The sequence below is a fragment of the Sciurus carolinensis genome, chromosome 16 (assembly GCF_902686445.1).
Source record: "Sciurus carolinensis chromosome 16, mSciCar1.2, whole genome shotgun sequence".
Taxonomy (NCBI): domain Eukaryota; kingdom Metazoa; phylum Chordata; class Mammalia; order Rodentia; family Sciuridae; genus Sciurus; species Sciurus carolinensis.
Window position 1 is genome coordinate 68,419,806 of NC_062228.1, and position 9,274 is coordinate 68,429,079.

The following is a 9,274-nucleotide window of genomic DNA, read 5'->3' on the forward strand; positions in this document are numbered from 1 at the left end:
GGTTCAGCTGCTAAGCAGGGTCCTGTGAGTCTACCCTGCTTCTGTAATGCTGCTTCTTAGAGAGTCCCTGCTTGACCAAGCAGGCCAAGCTCCCCACCCTCCTCTATATTGCATTTTTCCTTGTAAAATTAAATTTTAGTGGAGAAAAAAGCCTGTGAAGTTCATAAGATGCCTTTCTGAAATATGTGAGCTTATTTGATATCTGAAGGGATCCCTTATCCCCCAACACATCCAAGAATTGTCTGATCACCCTGCGGTGTTGTCCATAAAGAGAAGGGTGCAACAGCTCTGCTTCCTGGTGCCATGTCCTGAGCTGCTTCCCTCTGCCACACCCTTCCACCATGATGCCCTGCCTCACTCGGGCCCAGAACTATGGAGTCAGCTGACCATGGACTGAACCTCTGACTCCTAAGAGAGTCTTCCAGGAGCCCCGCAGTGGAGTGAACGTGGGCATATACAGACCAGTGAGTGCCTGCCAGAGCACACAGGAGACCCAAACACGTGTGTGCATGAACACAAGGAGAAATGCCCTCAGGAAGTCAGAAGGAAACTGTTTCTGTAGGGAGGCAGAAGGGAGGAGCTGGGGCACAGACTTCATGGATCAAAGGCAGATGACCAGAAGAACAAGGACTGTAAAAATGAGTCAAAATGGAAGTAACACATCTCAAGGCTTCTGGGGCCCATGGTCAAGGCAGTTCATTAGCAGATGGTTTCCTCTGAAGTTCAGGGAAGAGCAGATGCAGGAGGGTCTCTCCAGGCACTGAGTTGGGGTTGAAGAGCCAGAACTGCACCTGCCTTGGACCCACAAATTCTCCCCCATTTACCAATGTAGAGTTTAACTGGCAGTGGTAGCCAAAGTATTTTAACTGTGGTTGTGGTTTGATTTCATCTGTTTGATGACTTGATGGAGTTGGCCACCTTTGCCTTGGAGTACTGAGGATCTCATGCAGGATCCACCTTAGGAGGTATATCTCACTTCCAGCATGGTCACACACTGCACACTGAAGATCTGGCGAACCATGGACCACAGAGGACTGTGTTCTACAAGCTATGTCACCTACTGACACCACAGCCCTTATGACCAAATTGTCTGAGTGCACAGGAGTTGGACCGAGTTGGTTTTCGCGCGAGGCGTGACTGCACATTAACTGAAATCCTGATCATGCCATTGAGGGTCTCTAAGGTCGGCCTTGGGATAAGTTTGCTTATTTTTTTTCTATATCTGGGAAGGGATGGGGACAGTCCAGGTTGACAGCAGAGAACATGCCTGCTCATTCTAGTACAAGTTCATTTAGAACTCATCAAATTGGATCAGAGGCATGAGGTCACACAGGCGGTGTGTCAAACACTGTCAGAGTGAGCCAGGAGCTCTTCAAACCTGCCACCTCCTGACCTGAATCATGCAGTAGGGGCACCAAGTTGGTGGTATGTGGTGGCACACGCTGACCTGCACCTCAATCCAGCACCTGGTGAACCTGTCAGGCCAGCTACAGACTCCTGACCCTTTCCAAGGATCAGCTCCACAGGAGCTCGCTGCCTGCTCTGTGCTGGAGAGGAGCAGAGCACCTGCCTTGCAGCTGGAGGCCACAGGCTCAATCCAACACCACACACAGTCACCTGACTGCTGTCCCAGTGGTGGACAAGCCCGCTGACCTCATCTGACCTCTGCAGTGCTGCTCATGCCTCTGAACCTACTCCCATCTTTGCTTACAGCTCTGCCTTTTGAAACCCTGCAGCCTGGTGGACCCATCCCAGGCCTCTGGTAACCCCTACGTCCTTGTGTGCACATGCGTGTTCATAGTCCTCTGCTCGCCTTCTGTGAGAGCCTTTCTAAACATCCACCACATCCCTGGGCCTTGGCTTCTGCACCTGTCTTCTTACATCTGCTGGCAGCCTTTGCTCTTTGATTTTGACAGAGCTCAGGACTGCACTCCATTCCTCTGCTTTCACAGATGAGCTCTGTCCTCGTGCAGAGTGCCACTGCAGTTACAGGTGAAGTGACAGTCACTTCCAGCAAGGGGGATGGCCACAGATCCCATGCTTTATCCTGAGGCTCGCTTGCTGGGCAGACACTGCTGGCCAGCCTCTGCCCGCTGTCCTGCCAGCAAGTGCCCACTGGGTGAGCCGCTCTGCTTTCAAGTTAGTGACCTTCTCACCAGTGAGTTGCACCCAGAAAATCCAGAAGGAACTCTTCTCTGCAAAGCATTTCTGTTTTGGGGGCTGGAGCAGCACATACTGTTCATTGGCTGGAGAACCCCTGTCCCCTCCTGCCACTCAGCATCTCCCTCTGTCCTCCAGGTTGCCCTCTGTGTAATCTACCCCTCCTCCCTGACTCCTGCTGAACCAAACACCAGTCACCTCTCCACCTTAAAGCCACAGGTCATGAATGCACCAGTGAAATGCACATCAAGTACAACCCATGAATGGGATCCTGATTAGAGCAAGTCATACTCCATGTATGACTTCATCCAAGTACACGCTACTATCATGTAGGTCTGAAAGAACAAAGGCATCAGTATTCAGTTAAGATATTGATAAAATATTCACAATGTTTAATTTTAATTTTCTTACAATGGCAGAATTGATCCTAAAGGAGAAATTATTTTCTATTTCATTGGTACTAGGGACTGAACTGTGGGGTGTTCCCCACTGAGTTCCCTCCCTAGACATTTTTATTTTTTACTTTGAGACAGGGTCTCACTAAGTTGCAGAGGCTGGCCTCTAACTGGTAATCCTCCTTCCTCATCCTACAGAGTGGGGAATCTCAGATGGGCACCACTACTCCCAGCTCCCAGTCTGTTTCTAGGACGCTAGTGCTAGTTTTGTTCCGTGGATCTTATTGTGACATCGGGTATTGTGGTACCTCCATCATTGCTCTTTAGTTAAAGAGTGTTTTAGCTATTTGAGTCTTAAAGCTTTGTTTGACTGTTAGAATTTTCTTTTCAGTTCTCTGAAGAATTTCCTTCGTATTTCAATGGAGATTGCATTGAATATGTGTACTGTTTTGGGCGCATGATCATTTTAACAATATTGATTCTGTCTATAACCATGGATGGTCTTTCTGTCCTCTACTAAAGAAGGGCAGAAACTTTTAGTCAGTTCTTCTTCCAACACAGGAGAATATACTGAACACATAAAGAACTAAAAACACATCACCAATAAAATTTAAATCAACCAATGGGCAAACAACCTGAAAGCTTTTCTCAAAAGACATATCAAAGGCAATAATCACATGAGAAATATTCAATATAATTAGCCACCAGGAAAATGGAAATTAAAACTACATTGAGATTCCATCCCACCCCAGTCGGAATGGCAGCTATCAAGATTACAGAGAACAATAATTGCTGGTGAGATGAGGAGTTTGTGGAAATGTAAATGAATGCACCCATACTGAAATCAGTATGGAGGTTCCTCAAATACTAAGCAAAACATCCATATGATCAGCTAAGCACTGCTGGGCATGTACCCGAAGGACTAGAGTCGGCATGCCATGGAGACACGAGCAAACCTGTGTCCAGTGTGTCACAATTCACAGTAGCTGAGTCATGGACTCAGTCCAAGGTCCCATCAGCACATGAGTGGATTAAGAAATTTTGAAATAAATACACAATGGAGTATTATTTTGTCATAAATAATAAGAAAATCATGTTATTTTCAGCATGATGGTGGAATTGAAGATCATCACATTAACTAAAACAAGTGAGACTCACAAAGACATGTTTCCCAAATTTTCCCTCATGGGGAGTCTAGAGAGGAGGAAAGAAAACATGAACTTAACAGGGAGAATATTAGAGAAGAGGAAGGGGATCCAAGTCTGGGAAGGGAAAAGTCATGGAGGGTAACGGGGGTGGATATGGTCCACATATGCACCAGTGTGTGGCATGAAACCCGTTATTCTCTGTGATTAAAGTGTATTAATAAGAAACAAACGTGTGCTTTTCATCACAGACATTTAAAAACTGCCACTAGTCAGCAAAAGGCACAGTAAGTTCCAAACTCTCATCCTGGGGTCATTTTCTATCTAAATATTTTTGTGGATAGCTGAGGACCAGGAGGGCAGCAGACCCAGGTGCAAAGTCCTGACCATGGGAAAGGAGGGGACATGAGACTGACTCAGCAAGGAAGGAGAACAGGGCTCTTGCACAGATCCAGGGGCTCCACCTGGGTCATGTCTCTCGGAAACCAGTGCCTGGGCACCATGGACTGGCATAGCATGGTGGCCAACTACCTGAACACCTTTGTTCATCCAAGGGAGTCTGGGATGTGCCAGGTCACCTGGTAGGCAGGCTAGGTGGCAGTGCTGACCAGGTGGTCAGTAGGGCAAGAAGTCCCCAGCGCTAGGGCAGTTAGTGCTGCTTCTCATAAGTGGTGACCAATAACTCCTCGGCTGGGCGGCCTTGAGAAGAGCTGGTACTGGTCTCTCTGTGTGTCTGGTGGAACCCATGGTGGCAGTGCCAATCCTGGGCTCACATTCTTCTTCCCTGCAGAGCCAATCCCTTTCCTGGCACAGATATCCAGATGCACTGCATCTGTTCAAGTCAATCTCCAAGGTTCTGCTGCTTCAGGCCTTTGAGTTTCTCACCTGGGCTACCTGATCTCTATCCTGTGACCGTCAGGATTGTGTTTGCATTTCTGTGCATCCTTAGTGACCTTCCTGCTTACATCTGATCTTAGTAATTCGAATCTTGTTTTTCATTTGATGAGTATAGAATTTTGTCCATTTTCTGGATCCTTCCAAACATCTGACATTCCCTCCTGCTGACGATCTATGTTGATTTTCCTTCCACATTTCCTGTGACTTTTCTCTTTAGTTCTAACTCAGCCTCGGGTTCAGCTAGCTCTTCTTTTTCTAGCTCCCTAAGGTGGACTGACAGCAGGTTAACTTGACTTCTGTACTCATTTTTCCTTGGGCTGCTGCAGATTTGAACTTCCTTCTGATCGCTATCTTCAAGTTGCCCCCACACTTGAATGTGTTGCATTTCTGTCTTTGTCTCAAAAGACAATCATCTCACACTGCTGCCAACTATCGCATCCTAATTGAAAAACACTCATGAGAGTAGCTGTGAGGGTCACAGCTCTGAGCCTGCCAAAGGCCATCAGACGCTGTGTGGGTCTATGACACCAGAGTGCCGTGTCCTTTCCAGGGATATGGCTGCAGGGTAACTGGTAACTGCAGGGCTACCATCTGCATGTGAAATTGTGGGCATCACAAAGGCACATTGTGCAGAGGGCTGAGAGATGCCAATCAAAGATTTATTATAAATCAGGAACTGAGGTGGGGAAGCATTTACTCAGGGTGTACAGTGTAAATGTGCAGGTTTTAGGGAAGTTTGAGAGAGATTCTGAGGTAAGAATGTGAGGATGAAGCCCAGGACACCCTTTGCTGGAGTCTCAGCCACATTGGAAGTCATTTGTCTTGAAAATCTGCTTCCTTTTCTTTCTGAGAGACCTGAAGCAGGACCTACTTACAGAAAAAGAGATTTAGATAGATGTCATGGTGTGGACATGCACAGCAGGTCACTGGAAGGCTCCCAGGCCAGGGAGGGTGTGGAGCAAGGTGGGTAGGAATCGCCACACTCTCTCTAGCTCTGGTTCAGCAGGGACTCACCAGGTCCCTTCTCATCTGCCCAGTTGTCAGGCTGAGGCTCAGACCCTGGGAAACAGATTTGGGTTCCTGGCAGCTGGAGGAAGATGTGAGGACCAGTCAGGAGAGAAGACATGATTTATTTGGAGGCAACACCAGCCCCAGCCCCAAATTCAGACCAGTCCCAGAACCACCACCAATCCCAACCCCAGCTCAATCCACAGACCAGCCCTGGTGCCAGCCCAATCCCAGCCCAGCCCAGCCCCAGGCCCAATTCTGCCCCAGATCAAGTCCAGCACAGTCCCAGTCCAGCTGCAGCCCAGCACCAGCCCCAGCTTCAGCCCCACCCCGCCCCATCCAAAAGTTCTGGCCACCAGATACTCCCTTCCCTGGAGGACACAATTTGATTCATGTGTGACCTCATGCTGGCCCCTGTCGTGAGCCCACAACCCTCTGGTGCTGCTCCATTCCACACCCAGCCTCGACTGAACCCGTCTTTCCCAGGACTGGATCTGAAGTCCCCCAGCACTTCCTGTCTGACCACTTTCTCCCCTACAACTCTGACCATTGTTAGGTCACAGTTGTACTAAATATGACTCAGCAAATTTACTCCATCCTCACACGGTGTCCTTCTGACTGAGGTCTGCCTGGCCTCTGGGATGGAGGAATGCAGTCTCTCATCTGACAGTAAATCCCCTGCAGTATCCAATGCTGGCATGGCTTCAGGCTTCCTAGGCCACTCTGTTCCTTCCACATCATCTCCAGTCCCACTTCTTCCTGTTTCCTGTGGGGCCTGGCAGTCTGTCCCACATCTTGGTCACTGATCTAGTTGCAGGCACAGTCTGGTTTACCTGTGTCTACAGAGGAGACCTTTGGTGGACACCCCAGCCCATGGAATCTCACCACAACTGCTACCATCCATGTAGCCCCAGAGCTTGGATCTCTAGCACTGTGATGTTCATTCTCCAAGGAGACCATGGAGAGCAATTGCATCAGCATCTGCATTATGATTCAGGAACTGCCAGGATCCCAGACTCCTTCACAACCAGTGATGGATGGGACCTTCTGCAACGGGCACATGTCCTGAGGAGCTCTTGCTGGGAATATGACACCATCCAGCAACCAGAAGAAACAAGAAATGGAAGGTGGTCAGGAAGCATAACCCTTAGAGCTCTCTGACTGTGCCTGGACAGTTTGTCAACTGACAGCAGCAACCAGAACAGAGCCTGGAAACTGAGGTGTAGTGACTAAGGAGCAGAAAGGGACAGAAGGCTGGGAAACATGCAGCCATTGCCACATTGGTGTGGACCAACCACCTCATGGCTCCATCCACCAGAGCCATGTATGTGGTCAAGATGGCGGAGGTCGAATACGAGACAACAAAGCTGCTTACCAGGGCGAGGATGCTGTAGGTGGCCCTGCTCTCAGGAGCAGACCTGGAAGGCAAGGACCTGTGGATGTGCTGGACCCTCTTCTTGTGCCTGGACAGGATAAACACCATGGAGCCACTGGCCCACATCATGAGTCCCAAACACAGGATATCAGTAGAGGCCAACAAGGCTAAATATAATGTAGCAAATTGTCTCCTGGGACTGCTGACAGCACAATAACCAAAATCCCTCATCCCAGTGATATTTCTCCCCCTCCTTGTGTCCATCACATTGATGGGAATGAGGGCGTTCACCAGCATGTGCAGGACCCAGCACAGGCACAGGGAGGGCCGAATGACCTTGGGGGCTCTGACCTTGAGCTGTGCCCACTTGGAGTTACTGGGGCTGATGGTGATGGCCTGAAAGATACTCAAGAGGCATGTGGAGCCAAGAGATACCCCCCTGGCCACTCTGTGGAAATAGAAGACAAGTTTACAAGCGACATCATCTAGGGAATGATCCAGGCTGAAGGCCGCCATTGTCTGAGGGACTCCTTTACAGAGGAGAGCCATGAAGTTGGCCCAGGCCAGGTTTCTGAGAATCAGATCTGTGGGCTTCACCCTGTTCCCAGCGAGGTCACTGAGCACAGCACAGCAGAGGAAGGTAGAGTTGCCCAGGATGCCCACTGCAGTCTGGAACAGGAAGACGAGTCCAACGGCCAAGTCTCTAGAAGCCATCTGTCACGTTCCTGGGGAGCGTCCCTCACTTCCAGGGTCAGAGATCCCCTGACACACTCACAGGGTAGTTTTCATGGCTGTGTGTGCACCACTGTTCTCCCCAACATTCACAGCCTCTCAGTCACCATGAGGCCTGTCTTTCACAGGAGCTGCCTGGTTCGGTGTGCCCTGATGTGTGGATACAGCTGGCTTAGTGGGCACCGTGGCAAAAGTCCCATCTCTGCTCTTAGCACGGGCTGGCACTTCCCCCAGTGCTTCTGGGATAAACCCCGATTGGAATCTCACAGCAACCCTGAATGAGAGTCCCATCTGGTGAAAGTCCCTGTGTCCCCAGATGCTGAAGATTTCCCAGTCCTAGCACTGCACTGACCAGAGGCCAGGACTTGGCAGAGCCCAGGCTGTCCAACTCAAGGAGCACAGTTACCCCTGCACACATGAGGGCAGGTGACAGTCCCCTCTGCACACCCTTGTCGCAACCAGCATGTGGCAAACATGTCCCTCTTCCATTTTCCTCTGCAGTCTATCATCTGTTCTGCTCTCCTGCTGATTAAATTCCTATTAATCCAATTTAAAGTTATATAGGCCTATATTATGAGTGCACAAAATGTGAATAAAATCTAAAAATGCAAGAAAAGAGCAAACTTACCTTAATATTGAAATACTGGATGATCTAGTTGCTCTGTGTTAGGATGGCATTACAAGACCCTTAACCAATTCGTCATGAAATAAAGTATAATTATTAATATCTAGAAAATAGTCAACAATATTACCTCTGTCTGAACATGCCAGGAACGGAGTGGAGCTCATGTGAATCCTTGTAAGTAGCATGCTTCATATGGAGGTAATGTAATCTATGCTGTACTTCTGTTTGCTAAATGACAGGCCAACAATGGAAGGGACAATTCTGTCAGATACCCAGTCTCCAGGTGAGCCCAGAGGGACCTGGGAGAAATGGGCTTTCTCTTCTGTGCAAATGCAACAGCAGGGATGTGGGTGAAGTCTGGGAGACATTAGAGAGACCTCATTAGGGCCTCCTTAATTGGAACTACAGGTATCTGATCCTTCTGTGTTTGATGCACATAATTATGAGAAACACCTCCTATTGCTCCTGACTTCTAAGAAAGAAAACAGCCTCTCACTAGCCACTGGTGCATGAAGTAGAGACAGAAACTATCACCTCTCTCTGAACCCAGAGTCACAGATGTGAATGTGCACATCATGAGAATGTCCCTCAGCTCTGTAGATATTGCCCTCAAGATTCCCTACATTCTGGGATAAGTGACAGCTTCCCACTGAGCAGCCTGAGATTGCTGTGGGAGGGGGGAATGGAGAGCTGTTGAATTCTGAGATGGTCAGGGGCTTGCTGGGCAGGAACCACAGTCAGCTGTGGGCAAGAGCCCAGGAAAAGTACTCAGGGAACCTCTCACCACAGGCACCCTCCAGCCTGCCCCAGCCTCAGCAAGGGTCCTCCCCCTGTGTGCACTCAGCCCCTGCTGCTCCTGGGCCCTGGAAGGGAGGAGACCCCTGTCGATAGCAGTCTGCCCCAGACTGCAGGACACAATCCTGCCCTCTGCATTCTG

At 49.3% G+C, this 9,274-nt stretch overlaps 1 protein-coding gene across 1 annotated transcript; it reads right to left on the reverse strand.

Annotated features, from left to right (window-relative positions):
- Positions 1 to 6,752: 6,752 nt before the first annotated feature.
- LOC124966273 (vomeronasal type-1 receptor 4-like) lies at positions 6,753 to 7,694 on the reverse strand. Its single transcript, XM_047527298.1, has one exon. The coding sequence runs from the start codon at positions 7,692 to 7,694 to the stop codon at positions 6,753 to 6,755; it is 942 nt and encodes a 313-aa protein (XP_047383254.1).
- Between the last annotated feature and the right edge of the window lie 1,580 nt (positions 7,695 to 9,274).